Source organism: Lutra lutra, chromosome 9, assembly GCF_902655055.1.
Source record: "Lutra lutra chromosome 9, mLutLut1.2, whole genome shotgun sequence".
Lineage (NCBI taxonomy): Eukaryota > Metazoa > Chordata > Mammalia > Carnivora > Mustelidae > Lutra > Lutra lutra.
This window is the reverse complement of record NC_062286.1, coordinates 127,924,584-127,944,013: the sequence shown is the minus strand read 5'-3', so window position 1 is coordinate 127,944,013 and position 19,430 is coordinate 127,924,584. Positions and strand designations below refer to the sequence as shown.

At 48.8% G+C, this 19,430-nt stretch overlaps 1 protein-coding gene across 6 annotated transcripts in view; it reads right to left on the bottom strand.

The window, feature by feature from the left end:
- Window positions 1-19,430, bottom strand: part of TOX2 (TOX high mobility group box family member 2) — a 207,782-nt gene that overhangs the window by 121,832 nt on the left and 66,520 nt on the right. For 3 of the 6 annotated variants that reach the window (XM_047744341.1, XM_047744340.1, XM_047744342.1), the window contains one exon: window positions 19,304-19,368. Coding sequence is in view for 1 of the 6 variants with exons in the window: in XM_047744339.1 (XP_047600295.1) it covers window positions 11,557-11,655 (99 nt within the window). In the remaining 5 variants the exon portion in view is untranslated. Of the gene's footprint in view, window positions 1-10,219; window positions 10,594-11,556; window positions 11,714-18,317; window positions 18,356-19,303; window positions 19,369-19,430 lie in introns of those variants that run through there. The other 3 variants (XM_047744346.1, XM_047744339.1, XM_047744343.1) reach the window with 3 other exon arrangements.

Here is a 19,430-nt window from a genome sequence, read left to right as displayed (position 1 = left end):
CACCTGTTCCTGCCTGGCATCTACCACACAGCCCTGCATACAGCAGGCAGCGAATGTTCTTTGCTTGGCTGAATGAATGAACGCACTCTTTGTAAGTTGCAAAGCCGGCATTTGACCCCAAGCCGATGTGACTCCACAGCATATCTCTTGGCCAGAGTTTATGTCTGTGTCTTACACAGATCAATCAGAAAACATAAACAAGCATGGAATATATTCCAACCGTACGGAGGACTTCCTTCATCCCTCCAAAAAGATCCTGAAAAGCGCCACTTCTCTGGGGAAAGCAGGACGTTGTCTATGGGGGTAAAGCGTTAAGTAACTCCTTTTCCTCTCTGCAAGAGAATTTCACCTTTGTTAATTGTCTAGCATAACTCCCCTGGAAACCTGATGAAGGTAAGATGTTAACTATGTTACTAGGCAACTCTGCTTATGGTAAAAATGACCCCTGACTGGTAAGCTGCATCTGGACTAGAAGTAACTATAAATAAATTATAAATATCTGATAAAGAAACCGAACTTTAGATTTTCCTGAGTGTAGTGACTCTTACAACTGATAGGCCCCCGGCAAGAAACCCTGGAAGGAAAAGCTGTTACGGGAGTTATGGGTCCTTTGGGGAATAAGGCTTCTGAGCCAGGATGACTTCCAAAACCACCCATCGTGGGGCTCATTCCCTTGCACCTACACTACAGTCTGCGGGGGTGCTGGGCAGCCAAGAGAAGAGCTGGCAGCCACCTCCGTGGACCGAAGCAGGGGCTGTGGCTGGAACTACTCCTGCGGAGGAGCAGATCCTGTGCCCTGCTGGCACGTGCTGGGTCCTGCCCACCTCTGTCAACAACACAGGGACCAAGTGTGGCCCATGTGTGTCCTGTGAGTCTGAATGTTTAACTGAACCTCACAGAGTCCCTGTGGGAGAACAATGAGAAAGAAGGGAACTGATCCGGAGAGAAAAGAAACCATCCCAACCAAAACCAACACCTATTCTGAACTTGGAAGCTCCTGAGACTCTACTATTTGTACCATTTATAAAACACAAAAAAAAAACCTGGGAAGGAGCCTGTGTTTGCTATCCTACAGAGGGCCCAGGTGACTTGAACAGCAGCTAGCCGCAGGAGTGAGGGAGGGCATGATGTACATGATCTCCCAAGGCCTCACCACAAACCTGGGATGCAGCTGTGGTTATGTGAGAACACTGGAGATCAGAGAAGTTAAATGGTAGATCCAAAGTCACACAGCTTGTAAGGGGCAGGATACAAAGCCAGGCACTTGCACTGAACTCAAAATCACACTTGAATCCACTATCTGGTTTTGCAAAACAATTCACTTACAGCTCAGGTGAATGTACAGAATAGAAACAGGCATGGGGGTTGGGGTGAAAGGACCTCCTTAAATAGTGTAGGTAGCACCCACGAGGCACTCAGTAAATATTCGCGAAGTAAATGAGCAACAAAAGGCCCAGGGTCCATATTCCACATTATCAAGCTCCGTTTAAGTCAAAACAGCAAAATGGAACAATAAAATTTATGCATGAGATTGACCCTGGGTTATACTACTGAGTTGGATTCATTTCCAACAAGTTTCTAAATCATCCCTGCAAATTAGGCCCAACTTCAAGATAAGCACGTTTTAATTAGCTGTAATATGAAGGCATTCTATTACCAAGTGATGTTTAAAGTTGAAAACCAAGGCAGAAGGCCCAGCTGGGAATCCCCTGGCCCACAGAAGAGCCAATACATTAAGAGTAAACCAAGGGGCAAGCTGATCCCCTCTTCCATCCCTGCAGAGGCTGGGAGCTCCGCCTGACACCACAGAGCCTGCAGGAGAGAGGAGCAGAGAGAGCACTCTCAACTCCGGTTCAGCCAACCAGTTTCTCTGCTACCTTTTGTAACATGACCTCCTTGGACCTCAGTTTTCTCACCTACAAAATGGGGACATGTGTGCCTGGCAGAGTTCTTATAAAGACCTAATGAGATGATATGAGAATGAGCAAATAAATTTGTGCTTATTTCCACTCTACTTTTCTCCATAAAATGGCACAAAATTTAAAAATAAAAATCAGCGAGAGGGGACTTTTTGTTCAAGATGGCAAATAGAAATACACTTTTTGCCTCTCCTCTCTTCTAAACAATGCTAGAATGGAAAGAAAAAAGATACAGAACAGAACATACACATACATATATATTAATAATTCAGATAGATAGATGGATTAAAATAGAATAACTCAAAACAAAAACAAAAACAAAAACATTAGAACACAAGAAAGGGCTGGGGATCGGAAATACTAAGAGTGCTTGGAAGTAAGCAGTCAGACTGACAAAGAAGCCTATCACCTCCAAGGCACCAGCACCCCAACACAAGACCTCTGGAAAAGCTATTATCCTAACTGAACCCCAGAACATCCCCAAAGGCAGGCAGCAGGAAGCCCTGGGCCAGGGACATGACTGGACTTTTGTGCTAGCCTACAGACCTTGGAGAAGCTGACTGTTGGATCTGCCTCCAGGCTAAAGCCAGGGAGAAGAACTCCAATTAAATGAGAGATGTGCCTCAGGGACTCCCCCCTGTCGTTAGCCATGAGGCAGGAAAAACAAAGTGAACCAGTGCCCTTGGGTGATTGCTGGTCTACCTGAGAAACAGATGCCCCAGCCTCAAGTGAGCTTGTCTGTCCCCTGCACTAAGAGAAGTCCCCAGCTTCAAGTGTCCTCCCACAAACCATTCCCAGGGCACCCAAAATCAACATTCACATTGCTTATCCACAGAATCGTGGATCTCACAGGCATTGAGGAAACTCACAACTACAGAGCAGATCAGTCTAGACCTCTGTTTACAAGTAAATGTCAGTCATGAGTCACCAGGCATTTGTAGAAAATATCAGCATAAAAAGAGGACTAATGTGAACAGAACTAACTGCCAAGAAAAGAGCTAATGCAGGAAACAGAAGATAACTTTTTATCTTCTGTATTATAATCTTAAAAAAACTCAAGATATTTACATATACTTAAGAAAAAAGGAATGGGATACTCTGATACAAGATCAATCAAGAAACAATACAAAATTCTGGGGAATGAAAAGGTGACAATAAACTTACTGGATATGAACTAAAGAATGATTATCACTAGAAGTATTTCACCCAACTCCTTTCAGGGGTTAGCCCTTGGGAGAGGGGCTTGAGGGCAGTGGGGAGAGGAAATTAGAATGAATGGGCCCTCCACATTTTCCTTTATATCCTACTATATTTCTGTGTACCTTACAAAGAATAAAAACAAATTTCAAAAAAAATATGGCAGGACTCAAGATAAAGTGGGAAAATGACTGAAGACTGAAATGAAATTGGAAGTTAACAAGCAAAAGACATGCATGGTATCTTATGATATAGCTACAAGGGACCTACTCACTTACCTCCAAGCTTCCTGGGAGCCATTGAAGACGATGCAGATAGGACAGGCATGGACAATGGCCAACACTGAGGCAGGGACCAGGTGAAGGGCCTCTTGTTGAAGCTGTGGCAGGACTCCAGCCCAAGGAGAAAGCCATGGTCCCCTACCCAGAGCTAACTCACTTAGGCACGGCCCAGAAGCTTCTCAGAAAGCAGTGTGGAGTCCTCCCCGTCACACAAGAAAGTGCATGACATCTCAAGAGAAATTCCTCGGCCACAGAAAATTCCATCAATTATCATTTTTCTTCATTCTGACCTAAGAAGCAATTATCCTACAGCGCTCATTCCCATCATGAGATAAGGATGAATCCTCAGCAAGTGACTCAGAGTCTTTAAAAATCATCAACATGCTGGCCCTTGACTTCCTGGGACCCAAGAGGAGGAAGTTTTCTCCCTAAGATGCATCTCCCTGAAAGAGGCACTTTGGTGCTCCCCTTCCTATGCATTCATCCCCAGATGCCAGGAATGTCACAGCTGTTCCCCTGCACTGAGAACTTCTCTGCCACAGGGAGCTCCCTGGGACAAGGAGTTGCACTGATGCCAATGACTGCATGTCATGAGAACCAAGATGCACAAGCAGTTCCCTCGCCTCAGTTTGGGACAACTCTGAAGTGACCATGTTCCAGGCCAGCTCTTCCCCCCACCCAATGCTGCATCCCTTACTCCCTTCCAGGTACACTTCCTGGGAACTTCCTCCCAAAAAAACCCTCCACAGGCAATTCTCCATCTTAGAGTCTGTTTCCAAGGAAGCCAATATAAGACTGTCTCCAAGGTGAAAGACACTCTCCCCATAACCTATATGGGGCCTGAAGAACTCAGGGGTCTCTGGGATATCTGACCATGTCTGAGCCAAGGCTACATGGCCTAGGCCAGCAACACATCCCCGTTGTCCAAAGCCAAGGGGGGAAAACCTGCCCACATCACAGTCTAGAGCCATGTTCTCCTAAGTGTACTTCCCAGGCCAACAGCATCAGCATCACTTGTTATCACTGCACCTTTTCAGCCCTTCCCTAGACCTACTGAGTCAGAACTTCTGAGAGGGGCACCCGGTGATCTGTGTTTCAATTGCCCTCCAGGTGATTCTGAAGGTTGAGAAGCAGAGCATCCCTGACTACTGGGTGAAATCAAACACAAGACATTAAATTTTTCCAGCAGCAGAAGACCAAGAGACAGCTGCAGACAAAAGTCTGATGATCCAGAAACATGAGACATTCCATACTCTGGCTCCACACCTCTGGCTCCGAGGCACTCCTCTACTTACAACCAGGCCAGCTGGGATGGGACATTCTTTTGACAATCTCTGCTGGTGTCCCAGCTCCCCTGTAGGCAGGCCTCCCTGCCTTAGGCTGGCCGTACCCACAAACCACCCTCCAGGTGCCCCTGTAGTAGCTCTTCCCTCTAACTAGGACACCCTTCCAGGAATTCTACATGCCCCCACATAGCCTGCCCGGCGTTTCCTTTAAGACTCTGCCATGTGAGGCCCTTCTGCTCCCCTGGCCCTGCCCCAGACAATTAGATATTTAATTATGACTCTGCATTTTCAGCCATGTTACAAACCCACACAGCCTTCCGTCTAGTAAAGTTTCCCGTTGAGTGGCTGAGCCTTCAGGACAAGGCTGGGTCCCCTGGCACAGAGTAGGAACTCAATCAGAAGCTGCTGAACATCTGAGAAGCCCAGCAGTAAACGGGTAATTACATATTGGAAAACCCCAGGCATGTTGCTCATTCTAGCAGGTGCCAGAAGTTTGCTGTTCTACTGTAACAAGTTGAAGCATCAGGATAATTGATCAAAATTTATTATCCCGTGTTATACAGCATGTTTTCGCTAAGAGATAAAATTACAATTTACCACGACTCATTAAGTTAATAATTACTTACCATATGTTTTTATGGCTGCTCCCAAACCACATTGAAAAATCACTGTGCAGGTTTTTGGTCCATGTAAATAGGATGACTGCCAATCACGTGGATACAGAATTTACTGACGGAGACGCAGGACCAAAATATTGAACAGGTAGCACAATTCTAAAGCTTCGCCCTGCTCATCCCTGTGACTCTCTAGGGTAGCTGCACCACATTTTCCCGGTCAGTGGTTCTCAAACAGGGGCGCTTTTGCTCCCCCAGGGGATACCTGGCAAAGTCTGGAGACGTTTTTGGCTGTCAGGACTAGGCAGGAGGTTCTCCTGGCACCTAATCAGTAGAGGCCAAGGATGCAACGACACATCAGATGATGTACAGGACAGACCCACCCTCCCAAAACAAGGAATTATCGGGTCTGAAGTGTGAACAGTGCTGGGGCGGGGAAACACTGTTCTAGATCAAAGGAAACTTCCATAAATGTTTCTTTCATCAGAGCTTCATAGCAACAGTGTGAGGAAGACATTGCTGTCCCCTTGCACAGATGAGAAGACTGAAGGTGTGGAGCAGTTAAATGATGTGCACCAGGTCAGCAGCCCACTCCAGCGAATGGTGCGGCTGCAATTTGAAACAGTCTCCTCTGCCTGATAAACCCAACTCCCCTCCCACACAGATTCAAGAAGGAAATAGACGCCAAGGAAATGAGCAGCTCTCTGTTAATTCATGAGGCTGGACGGTCCAAGTGGAGACTGCTTCCAACCGAATGCAAAAGAAATCAGATCCAGAGACCAAGGCACGGAAACACCTGCTGTTGGGAGGACCCTTCTCCTGCAGCAGCTGGGACAGTCAGTCCTCCAGCATCCAGGGCTGAAACAGGTTCCCCCGCCTCATAACTTTCAATTGTGCAGCTCTTCATGAGTAGAAATGAAAGCGTTTCCTGCTGGGGCCACATGTGGTATATGCATGACTTCCAACCTCAAGGCAACCCCACAGGGGAGGTGTTGCTGTACCCATTTTGCAGATGGGGAGACGGAAGCACAGGGAAGTTAAATAACTTGCCTGTGCTGATGATGGTGAAGGCAGCATGCAAACCCGGTTCTGCCAGGTTCCAGAACTTACACTGCCTTCACATCTTGCAACTAGTTCTAGGAAATGAGAGAGGCAAAACAGCTGGCCCTATGGAATCACACAGGGCCGGCAGTCCTGCAGGGGGATTCCTCGTCCTGTAGGCAAGGACTCAGCTGCTCTTCCAGGCTTTCTGGCTGCTCTCTGTGCTTGGCTCTGTCCTCTGGTCCTACTTGGGCAAGCTCCTCTAGGAATGACAGGTCAGCCAAGAGACTCTTGGCCCCTGCTCTGCCCTGGATTTGATGTGCTCACTGATATCTTAAAAGAGCCAAAGAGATTCTTAGTTCCTCAAGCTACAGAGGAAAACTGGCAAGCCCTGAATTCATTAATGCATTCGTTCATTCAGCAAATATTTATTGAGTACTATGTGCCAGGCCAGCTCTGGGAATACAAAAGCAAAGGTAGGCACCGTGGTTCCTGCCCTCTGAAGCATAGGAGGGCACATCTCCTCTGAAAGTAGCACCCTCATCCTTCCTGGGGGTACTACACTTTACAATTATAAAGGACATGCCCAGGCTTCGTTCATTACTTCTCCTTACCACAGCTCGCCATCTCACTAGACTGATGTTCACAGATTTGCTTTCCCTTTGCCAAGAGGGAAACAGGCCCAGAGAAGGTCACGGTCACACTCAACATCACCCAGCGGACTGGGGGCAGCAGTGCCAGGCCCGGGCTGTGGCTCCTGACATGCATAACGTACAGAAGTTTGGTCATAAGGACCCTCAGGACAGACTAGGGGAGGGGCTATGGGAAACACATTTAGACAGAAAGTAAAGAAGAACTGCCTCCCATCCTCCAGAGTCCCCGGAACCAGCCATCTCAGCTCAGAGCTCACCTGGCCCAGGTCCGCCCACGGGTCCCACCCACAGCCACCTGTGTCCCTGCAGAAAGAAGCAGTGGGGACCTCAGCCACCAGAAATGCTAAGCAGGCCTCATAAATGTTAAGTAGAGGTGAGGTGGGGACAGCACCTCCCACCCCTTGGGTTTTCGTCCGAAGGAGACACTGATCATTCACTAGCCGGGCTTGTGTCGATCCCATCAAGATACAAGATGCTGTGCCCAGAGCTGTGTGGGTGGGGAGTTGCATCACTTACCCACGCACTCATTTCCTGAGTCGTTGTGGGTCAGGCACTGTGCCAGATGCTGGGAGCCCACAGAAACCTATACACAAACAACCAAACCACTGCTACACAGTGTGGTCGCTGGACCGCCGGTAGCATCACCCAGGGAGCTCATTAGACATGCAAATTCTCACGAAAAGACTTGTATAAAAATGTTCACAGAGGCTTTGTTTATAATGGCCCCGACCTGCAAACAAACCCAAACATCCATTGGCAAGTGAGCAGGTAAACCAATTGAGCTACATTTATACCAGGTAATATTACTTAGCAATAAAACAGAACTATGGATATACACAATACAGATTAATCTTGATACTTTGAGCAAAATGAAACCAGATGCAAGGATGTATATGCTGCATATGAAATTCTAGAACTTAAGTATACTTGGTACACTGAAACTGAACATAAAGCATTGATAATCGAAATCAGATAAGTCGTTTCCTGTAGAGGCGGGAAAGGAGACTGTGGGCTGGAAAGGAGTGTGAGGGAACTTTCTGGGGTAGGGAAAATGAGCAAAATCTGGATTGGGATGGTGGTTACCCAGGTGTTCATATTTGTCAAAACTCATGGAACTATGCACCTGAAATTTGCACTTTATTTTGTGTCAATCATATCTCAGTAAAAAATGAGTTGCTATCATTTGCCCTAGATCACAAAGCCACGACTGGTGATTTGAACCCACGTTTGCCCGGTTCCAATGGCCAGTTTCCACTAGCCTGCCATAGTGGAGTGGGGGACCCCAGGCAATGCCCTGAGCCTGGTAAGTGCCTTGCCAAAGTCTGAATGAAGGGACTTCACAGATACCCAAGGAAGAGTGTCACATTCTCTCCCTAGTCCTTAAACCATGACAGAGACTTGAGGGGAGGGCACCTAAAGTGTCAAGCTAGGAGTCAAGAAACTTGGGTTCAGGCCTCAACTCTGCTCTTCACATGCTATGTAAGCTGTAAGTTCACTATCCTGTGACTCAGTTTCCCCTCCTGGGAATCGAGGAAGAAGGAGAGGATCAGTGGTTCCCAGCATGGGGCCTACAGATCCTGGGAGTCCCAGGGCCACAAGCTCCTATCCTCACTGAGGCACTGTTGCTACATGAAATGAGCAATACGCCTGCCACATATCTGGTAAGCTACTTTTCAAATGCATGTTAATAGTTATTGTGATTAATAAAATAACATCTATTTCAAAGCAAAAATGAAACCATAGCAGCTTTTGCAGTTATGTATTTTCTCAAACAAAAGATACCAAAAGAACAGCCGCTGCTCATGACTTTGGTTTAAAGTGGCTGGAATCTCTGTGTAGAGTATCAATAAGGGGACGGTCACCAAGGGAACAGTTGCTGAGGGCCCTTCCGGGTCAGCTGTCCCATAGTTGTCCGGGATCACTTGGGCAAATGTTTGCCCTTGTGTTTCTCAGGCCTAGGTCCCTGTGGGGGCAAACCTCTTGTGTGCACTGCAAGGACCAATCCTCCAGTGTGCAGGCTGTGTCCTGGCCCCGAGTGTGGTCATGGCTGTCCCTCAGACCTCAGTTTCTGCTCCAGTTCTGACAGGGATCACTTGTAAGAATGGAGCCTGGGCATTTCCCTCCCCAGTCCCTCACCATCAGACCCTGGTCACAATGCACCCTACCTCCCAACCACCAGCACTAAAGATGACTGCCCACTTGGGATCTGCTACCAAGAGGCATGTGACCCACTCCTAGCTGAGCCAAGTGACTTCCCCTGCCTCATCCTGCCACAAGCCTGAAGATTAAGAAGCAGGTATCACACCCAAGGGCAAGGTCAGACCTTTCTCTCACCTACCTTGGTGGCCCACCTGGACACACCCTTGGCTCTGGGCCAGGGGTCTTAGATCACAGACAGAAACCAGAAACACCAGCTTCTCATTCTCTGAGTGGTTCCCTCCCTGGCCAGGTTTCACACTAGTCCTTGGTGCTGAGTCAGAGCTTTACAGAGCTTCAGAATAAAGGCAGGGGCCTCAGCTGGGTGACCATCCCCCCACCGCACCCCCAGAAATCCCTCAGGTGGGACCACCCCACTCTGGTGGGGTTTACAGAAACATCACCCGCAAAAGGAACGCTCTGGGCTAAAGGCCACACCCCGCCCCCCCTCCCCCCACTGAGGCAGAAATCCCGGATCCCCACGCACATCCCCAAACCAGAGGCTGGAACCTTGCCAACTTAATATTCAAAAAAATAAAGCCAAGGGCAGAAAACAGTCCAGCTGCCCTGGGCACCCAAAGGTCTTCTCCTCTCTCAAGACTCCACCTGCTACTTTAATCAATTTTCCCTCCATCAGACTGGAAATAGCCCGAGAACCGGCCGTCTCTTCAGGACACCATCCCCTTCTTCAGCTTCTAACTTTGCCGGTCACCGAACAAAGATAATCACATCCACCCGCTGCGAGACCTCACTCGCCGCCCACCTCGCCCGGAAGCCGCCAGGGTCTACTGGCCCAGGATCCCACTCCCCACCCGGGGGAAACTGCGGAGGGCTTTGCCCTGTGACCCTAGAAGCGGCTCCCCAGGGCCTGGGGAGGCACTCAGGGAGGCCCAGCCCCTAGGCCCCGCGTTGGGCGCGGGGACGCCCCCTTCCCGCAGCATCCACACAGCAAGGGACTACAGTAAAGCCGGTTGGGTGGGGTAAGGTTGAGACCCCGAGGGCCGCCCATCCAACCACCCGACGCTCACTCACCACGCAGCGCCACCGAGCCCGCGCGTCTGCGCCAGGGCCCCGGGGAAACCCACGCGCGCCGTTCAATCCGGGCTCCGAGTGACGAAAAGCCGCGCTGGGCTCCCGCCTGCCCGGGACCGACGCGCTGACCGCCGGACGTACCCACCGCCGGACGCACCCACCGTCTGGCTCTCTAACTAAGTTTGAAAGTTCCCCCCCTCCATCGAGGAAAGAGACGCGGATGGTGCAGCTGCCCCTAAACGTCCCGGGTCGGCCTGGGCGTGGGGAGCGGGGATCGGACGCCCCCCAGTCGGGATGACCGGCACGCGAGCTTCCATCGGGAGGACGCGCCTGGCAGAGCAGCGGGGACCTGGCTGCGGGCTGTGATCTCGGAAAAGGCGGGCGGGGGGGGGGGTTGTCCCTGGAGGGACCTGGACGGACTCCCGCTCACCGTTCCCAGGAGGGGTCAGGCTTAGACTGTCCATTGCCAGCTCGGAATCCCAGGCCCCGCTGGGCAGTGACGGCCAATTAGTGAACGACCAGTTAGTGCGCCTCGGCGCCGGGAAGTTAAAGCCCGGACGCGCGAGTTGGTGACCGGGGTGAGGGCTGAGGCGGCGCGGGGGCTGGGCGTGACCGCATGCGGCTGTGTGACGACCAGGCGTTGAGTGTGTCTCAGGTCCACTGTGCATGGGTGGCTGTGCGTGACAGTGTGCGCCCGTGTGAGTGACTGTGAGTGGGAGCGTTTGACTGTCGGAGCAACTTCTTTGTGTGACTATCCCCAGCTGTGACTGGGTGTGACAGGCGATGGGGACATGTAACGGGGTGTGTGGCCTCGTACTGTATGAATGGGTGACTTGTATGTGGCGATGTGACACTGTACGTGGGCGAGTGACTCCATGTCATTGTGTATAAATGACTGTTAGGGTGACTTGTGTGGGACGGTAAGACAGCGTAAGTAGGTGCTTGGCTGCCTATGTGAGTGACAGTGGGTCACTGTGTGTCAGCCTGAGAATGAATGTGAGGCTGTCAGGGGGACGTGGGCGAGCGTGTCACTGTGTCATCGTGAGAGTGACTGTCGAGGTGACTTCTGCCTGTGAACGGAATAACTCAGGGCATGAGTGTAACGGCGAGGTTATCTATGTGAGTGGCATGTGCCCGTCGGCGGGGCTGGAGCGTGAGGGTCCCCGCACATTGGCACCGCCGGCACCTCCCCCCGTGGGTCTCCGAGAGTGCCCTGTCCCGAGCCGCAGGTGATTCCTGCCCCGCACTCCAGCCCGGGACGCTCCCGCCGCGGCGCGAGGTCCGAAGGCGCGGGCAGGCCGCGCCCGCCTCGGCGCCCACCCCCGGCCCCCGCCTACCTTGCCGCAGTGGTAATAGTCCAGGTGTGCCAGGCCGGCCGGCTCGGCCCCGGGCCGCGCGCCCACCGCGGGCGCCGAGGGGTACAGGCGGACGTCCATGGCGGGCGCGGCGGCGGCGGCGGCGGCGGCTCCCGCGGGCAGTGCCTGGGCGGGCGGCGGGTGGGAGCCAGTGTGCGAGCGGGTGTGCGAGCGCGGGGGGCGGGCCGGGGGCGGAGCCCGGCAGAGCGCCCCGCCCCCGCCCCCGCCCCGCCCGCGCGCGCTATTGTTTCGGCCTCGGGCGCCGCGGAGGGCCGGGGGCCCGGGCCCAGGGGAGGAGTCCCATCCTTCGGGGTGGGCCGCCGCCAGGTCCCTCGCCGGGCTCTGCACCCCCGGGGGTCCGGGAAGGGTGTGCGCCCATTCAGACGGCCCTTTTCCGTCCCGCCTTCCCCACCAAGGGTGCGGGGAGGAGAAGCCCATTTGACAGCCCTCCCCAGAAGTGGGACACTGCCCACCCGGCATATTTAGGAAGTGGGGGCGGGGTTGGAAGGCGGTGACAGGTACACTTTCCAAGATGGGTGCTGCCTTGCCTGGGGGACCACGGCCCAGCGCCTGCGGCTGATCTTAGCGGGCCCTCCCTCCTTGTCCCACTGATCCTGATCGTAGTCACTGGGAGAGGGCCTCTGGGACTTGCTGAGCTTAAACTCTCACTTTACGTTTGAGGAAACTGAAGCAAGGACAGTCACTTCAGTAATGAAGCTCCAAATGAGCGGGCCCACCGCTCCCTAGGATCTAGGTCTGAGACAACTGGGAGAAGGCAGATGACCCTGCCTCCTTTAATGAAAGGGAGAGGGCGGGCGATAGAAAGGGCCTGGAAATTGAAGTTCTGAGGGTCCAGAATCTACCCACCCCACCCCAACCCCTACCCCAACTTCTCCTGGAGATAGAGAACGGAAATGGAATGGCTCTCATGGTGGAGCAGAAAGGTGACTGAAGCAGACTCCTTCTCCCAGAGAAAAAAGCCCCCTAGCTCTTCACATCACCTGTGGGAGCTGGCCTGTTCCTCCTCCCCTTCTCATCTACGGATTGTAGAATTGTCTACACTAGCAGTCCCCACTTCCTCACCCCTACTGACTACTGCACCACTGCTGTGGCACACTGGGATGCCTGGCTGGGAAGTGCCAGGAGGCCAGGAGGCAGAAGTGGGTCAAAATGGGATTGTTGGGTGGCAGCTGGACATGTGATGCTATTTGGAGAAAAGGGAGTGAGCCTGTTGCCCACTCAGGAGCCAGCTTGGAACTTAGCTCCCAACTGCTACTTGAGCTTTGTTGGTCCTGACTGCGAGCTAGGACCATTGCTTGTGACCATAAAGACCCACTAATACAAGATTTGGTGTGGGAAACAGGCTTTTGCTAAAGGTCTGGGAACAGCAGAGGGAAATTACTGCTCAGAAAGGAAAGAACTTCCAAATAAATTTCAGCAGTCATTGTTTCTAGAAATACATTGCCGTATCTCATCAGAAGGAATTTCCCATTGGCCCCTCTACTTTTTTTTTTCCATCTGGACATCCAGCTGACCCAGCACTATTTATTGAAAAGAACACCTTTCCCCCCACTTCTCTGCAGTGTTAACTTTGTTATTAATCAAGTCATCCATATGTCTATGGATTGTTTCTGAATTCTCCAGTCTGTCCCATTAGCCTATTTTTCTGTCCTTATGCCATTATCATACTGTCTGATTTTCTGCAGCTTTATAGGAAGTGCCCCATAGAATAGATCTACACACGTTTACCTTCAGGACTATCTTGGCTATTCTTGATATTTGCACTTCTACTGACATTTTAAAATCAGCTTGTCTGTTTACACACACACACACACACACACACACACACACACACAATCCTGCTGGGATTTTGATTGCTATGTTGCTATCACATTGACTCTTTTGATCAATTTGGGTAAAATCAACATTTTCAGTATTAAGTCTTGCTATCCATAAACATGGTATGTCCCTTCATTTGTTTAGGTTTTTTCATTTTTCATTTTCTCTTAGGAATGTTTTACTTTTCTTTCTTTTTTAAGATTTATTTATTTATTTAGAGAGGGCAGAGGGAGAGGGAGAATCTCAAGCAGACTCCCTACTGAGCATGGAGCCTGATGTAGAGCTTGATCTCACAACCCTGAGATCATGACCTGAGCTGAAATCAAGAGCTGGATATTTAACCGACTGAGCCACCCACATGCCTCACTTTTTTTTTTTTTTTAAGTTTCTATGTAGAGCCTTTACATGTCTTTTATTAGATTTAGTCCTGAGTGTTTTATATCTTTGATATTATTATAAATAGTTTCTTTATATGGCTTTTTATTTTTCTGTTTTTGGTAAATAAAGTGCAGTAGTTTTAAAACAAGTCAACAAATTCCCTCACTCTTCCATGGAGTGGAGTCTAATAAGTTTCCCCTATAAAAGGGATGGGTTTAGTGAATGGTTTTCAACAAATGTAATATGGCAGAAATGACACATGACTTCTGAGTCTAGGTCATAAAAGTTGATACAACTTCTGCCTGGCTCCTTCTCTTGGACATTTGTCTTTGGAACCAGAAGCCACTATGTAAGAAGTCTGGGGCTGTTGTACTTTAAAGAAGTCTGAAATAACCTACACATAGAATCCACATGCAAAGAACCTGAGACTCAAAGAGTAAGATGACTCACCAGTCCCCAGTTGGATCACCCCCCTACTGTTCCAGTTCCATCTACTGTTTGACTACAACCATAGAAAAAACCTGGAAAAACCCTAGCTGATCCCTCCCTGAATCCAAAATGTACAGAAACCATGAGAGATAATAAAACATTATTGTGATTTTAAGCTATGAGGTTTTGGGGTGATTTGTTACTTGGTAATATAGATGTGGAACGTATATAGATTTTTGTATAATGCCCTTGTATTCAGCAACATTGCCAAACTCACTCATTCTAACAATTTATCTGTAGATTCTTTAGCTTTTAAAAAAATATGCCATTTTCTATCTCATCCGTAAAAATGAGAGTTCTACTTTTTCTTTTTTTTTTTTTTTAAAGATTTTATTTATTTTACAGAGAGAGAGAGAGAGAGATCACAAGTAGGCAGAGAGGCAGGCGGAGAGAGAGAGGGGAGGAAGCAGGCTCCCTGCTGAGCAGAGAGCCCGATGCGGGGCTCGATCCCAGGACCTGGGATCATGACCTGAGCTGAAGGCAGAGGCCTTAACCCACTGAGCCACCCAGGCGCCCCGAGAGTTCTACTTTTTCAATCCTTATACATTTTATTGCTTTTTCTTGCCCTGTTGCACTGCCTAGTATTACCAGTACAGTGTTGGAAAGAAGTAATAATAGCAGGCATCCTTGTCTCTTTCCTGATCTCAGAAGGAAAGATATCAGCATTTCACCATTAATGATAGCGCCTGCTATAGTTTTTGTTTGTTTAATTTCATTATGTTGTTTTGTCCCTTTTTGTAGATATGTCTGCTGTGGGTTGGGGAGGTCAATCTTCACGGGAATCCTGTGGGTCAGGAAATAAGACTGCTGTGTCCATTTTGCAGATGAGAAGAGTAAGGCCCAGAGAGGAATGCTCAGCATCACAGTGTTAATAGCAGGACCAATTAGCAGTACATAAGCCTAGAAATCCCACCTGGAGCACTTCTCACTGCCCTTACTTCCACAGTCCTGGTCGCACTAACTCTGACCAGAGCTATATAACAACAGCCAGCACAGTATGGAGGCCCACGTGCAATGGGTCAGCTCCAGGCAACCATTTGACTTCTCTAAGTGTCTGCAGGCAGCAACACCATGATGTTGTCTCTTCCCTATGTCCACTTCCTTCCCTAAGGAGAGCGTCAGCACCAAGGAGGTCTCTGGGAAGGCCAACAGGGAGCCCTGCAAGGAAGTCATGCAGATCCAAAGCTGGACTTGCCCTTTCATGTTGGCAATTGATCAGATAGGAAGTTGATGACTCACTTTCCCCCAAAGAAATATCCAGCCTCCTTTGCTGTCCTCAGGATAAGAGTGGGGCTTAATCCTCCCTCTCTTCCTTTTGACTCCATACAGAATATGTGAGAGGGGAGTCTCAGGTCTCAGCAAGTAACCAGCTGGGTCAAGACAGCTTGGCCATTCTCTGCCTTTAGCAACCCAGTTTGGGGACCCAGAATATCTTCCTGTACATCTCCCAGTTCTCAGCATCTATATTATGAAGAGCTGAGATATCAGGAATATAGATATGTCTTAATATGTTTTACTATTTAGATATGGCAAGGCAAACAGATCAGGAGACAATTGCCATTGAAAAGACAGTTTGTTACTCACAGTTCCCAAGAGGAGGCACACCACGCTATGGAGGTGGGATGGGGTGGGGCACATGAGGAAGCATATGCATTGTTCAGAGGCAGAGGGAGAGGGGAAAAGTGTGGGCAAAAGCATTTACTGTGGTTTCCCGTGGAAAAAGAATAGGTGAGGTAGGGTAAGCAGACTTAGGATTGGCTAGTTCGAATAATTTCAGTGGGCTCCAGGCCTAGGGACTGACGTTAATTGTCTGGTACCTGGCCCTGGGTGATGAGGGCAGGTGGATAGTGGCCTGGTGTGTGAGAGCTCAGTCAAGGAAGTGGTTACTGGTATGGGCTCCAGACTGGTTGGTTTACATTTTAAAACACATGCACAGGACAGCTGTTTACTATCTCTTGGAATTGACTAACTCTAGAAGGGGCAGCCTGTCCAGGGTCCTCAAGGCCCCAGATGTCAAAGCATCAAATACAGACATGTGTTAATACAAGACATGTCCACTTAACTCCAGGATCCCAAAGAGAAATCAGTCCTACTCCAACTATGGCCCCATTACCTGAGGAATGTCGTGGCTTTAAATCAAAATGGCCAACTCTCTAGAAAGAGCTCTGGCCAAGGAGCTAAATACCCAGCTGTGGAAGTCCTTAGGTCTCACCATTAATATTCTGTCTCAGTCTTCATATGGGTATTTGGTAGAATTATACTTCCCCTCCCCTTGAAGTTAGGTATGACGGTGTGACTTGCATTAGCCAAGGGAAAATAAGTGGAAATGTTATTTGTCACTTCCTGCCAGGAAGTTTAAGGATCTGGGCATAATTGACTATTCTCTTTTCTGTCCACTATGAAAACCCTAACAAATTCCAACTCCTTCTTTAAGACCCAAATCAAGTAAAAGCTCTTTGGTGAAGACTTCTCCAAGACTCCAACTCAGTGTTTCAGTTTGCTGCTCCAGTAACGGTCTGCACACAGAACGATTTCACCAAACCTTAGGAATACATTTGCCCCATGAGTATCTCCAGGTCAGGGACAATGTCCCACTGATCTTGATGCCTCCAGCAACCAGCACAGGAACTAAGAGAGCATGGATATGTCATGCCCTCCTCCAGCAGAGACAGGGCTTTGAAGGACCTCCCTAGGTCCTGCTGGCAGGCAGAATGGGTTTCTGGAAACCAGAGAAAGCCATAAGACAAAGAGATACAGGTACGAGCAGTCAGCATTTGGGGTGTCATGTGCTGGAATGGTAAGATTTGTGGGGATATGGATGGACCACCAGCGTGTCTGCAACAGGACTCCAATCCATCCCATAAGAGGACAGAACTCTGCTGTCCTAGGCATGCTCATTCTATGTGTGTGTGCGTGCACACAGACATCTCCTTTGGGACAGGGTTGAGATGGGTGACTATGGGCAGTAATTGGGCATCCCTAGGGCCCTGGCCATCATATTCCCACAACAGCACTCCAGCCTGTCCTTTATTTTTGACAACCAGCCAAGTCAGTCCACAGCTTCCACTCCAAATGTCTGCTGGACCAAAGACCAAATGGACCAATGCATGTGTGGTTTGGCACAAGATGATTCACCCTCAGGTCCCTGAACAGAAAAAAGCATGAGAGGCCAAAGGTTCAGAATTTAAGTCCTGAGTTCTGCTCAACATCTTGTTTGACCTTGGGCAAATCACTACACCTCTTTGAGCCTCAGTTTCCACTTCTGCAACATGGGCGGGTAAAGCCTACCGTGTGTGTCTGTTGTGACAAGCAATGATGAAACAGCAAAGCACTTCTAAAACTCTGAAGCTCTATTAAATTGTGAGTCATTAAGTGATGTTTTCCTAGTCAAGGATTCCAAAGTCCCCTCACAAAAGGAGGAGACTTCTCCCTGATGCCCCACTCTTGAATCCCTCTCCAGCTTTCCAGAAAGGCAGTACCAAGGTTCATCTGGGAGACTTCACCCTCCTTGGGGTTTCCTGGGGTGAGGAAGTGGGGGCTGGATTGAAGGAGGGGGGGATGGGAAGAGTCCATGGAAAGTCCATGGAGTACCTGCTAAAAACCAGCCCCTGAGTTTTGGGGATCCTCTCACCAGCCTTCCAAGTGGGCATTATTATCAAAACACTTTTTATAAATGAAGAAACTGAGCCCTAGGGACACTCCTGAAGCCCCAGGCACCCACCCAGAGCCAAAACTTCTCCTTTTTTTTCCTTGAGGATAGTTGACACACAACATTACATTGGTTTCAGGTGTACAACACAGAGATTCCTCAAGTTTACACATTCTGCCACGCTCGCCTCCAAGCGCACTTACTGTCTATCCCAATGCATAGCTGTTATAACAGCTAGGATGTCTTGGAACTGGGATTCATAGCTGAAATCCATGCTCCTTCTACCCCACAGGTTTAAATTATGTGGTGCACGCTGCCTTACAATTCAAGGAGTTCGTAACGGGTGAGTTATCCAGAACATGCTCCCCGAGAAGTCTCAAGGGCTTACCTTTGTCAGCCATGTGCACACCTGTGCAGTAGTGTGTGCTGGCTACATAAGGAGAGAAATCAAAAAAGTTAAATGTGACAGAACCCCAATCAAAACAGAAATAAGACATCATGGTGTCTAGCTATCTGGGGGGAAATAAAAAGAAGCACTTCTGTTAGCTAAGAATCATCGTGTGCTACACGTGCAGCAGGCACTGTGCTAAGAGCTGGACATCTAGTACCTCTGTGAATCTCGGCAACAACCCCTGGAGGTATGTACTACTATTATCCCTGGTTTATAAATAAGGAAAATTGGGTAGAGAGAGGCCAAGTAACTTATGTACAGTCGGTACGTGGTGTATCCGGGATTTGCAACTAGCCCGTTTGGCTCCGAAGCCCACACTCATGACCACTCGACCACACTACACCTCTCTGGTCTTACCTATAAATTTCAGCTGAAGCAAAAAAGAAAAACTTTGTTAGTGTTTTTATTGGAATTACATTTAATTATTAAATTGGGGAGAATTAAAAAATTTTAAGAGTCTTTCAATCCATTGAGATTTTATATATATAGTTATAAATTTATGTTTTAATATATTTAATTTACATAATCTGTTTAATGTTTAATATATTCAATATAATATATATTTTATATACATTTGTATAAATTTATATATATATACACACACATATATGTGTGTGTGTATCTTCTCGATGTATATAACCTATCAATCTATAGGAATACTATTAAAACTTTGAATGCTTATCTTGTGCCTAGGAAACTTACCAAATTGGGGCACCTGGGTGGTTCAGTCAGTTAAGTGTTAGCCTTTGGCTCAGGTCATGATCCCAGGGTCCTGAGATTGGGCCCCACGTCAGGCTCCCTGTTCAGCAGGAAGTCTGCTTCTCCCTCTCCCTCTGCCATTCCCCCTGCTTGTGCTCTCTGGCTGGCTCTCTTTCTCTCTGGCAATAAATTTTAAAAAAAAGTTTAATAAAAAGGAAACTTACCAAATTGTCTTGTTTGTGTCAATAGTTTCTCTCCTATAGATTTTCTGGGTAAATGATCATGTAATCTGCAGAGAGAGAAAGAGGTTCTGCTCTTCCTTTTCAATCATCTTACCACTTTTTTGTTTTT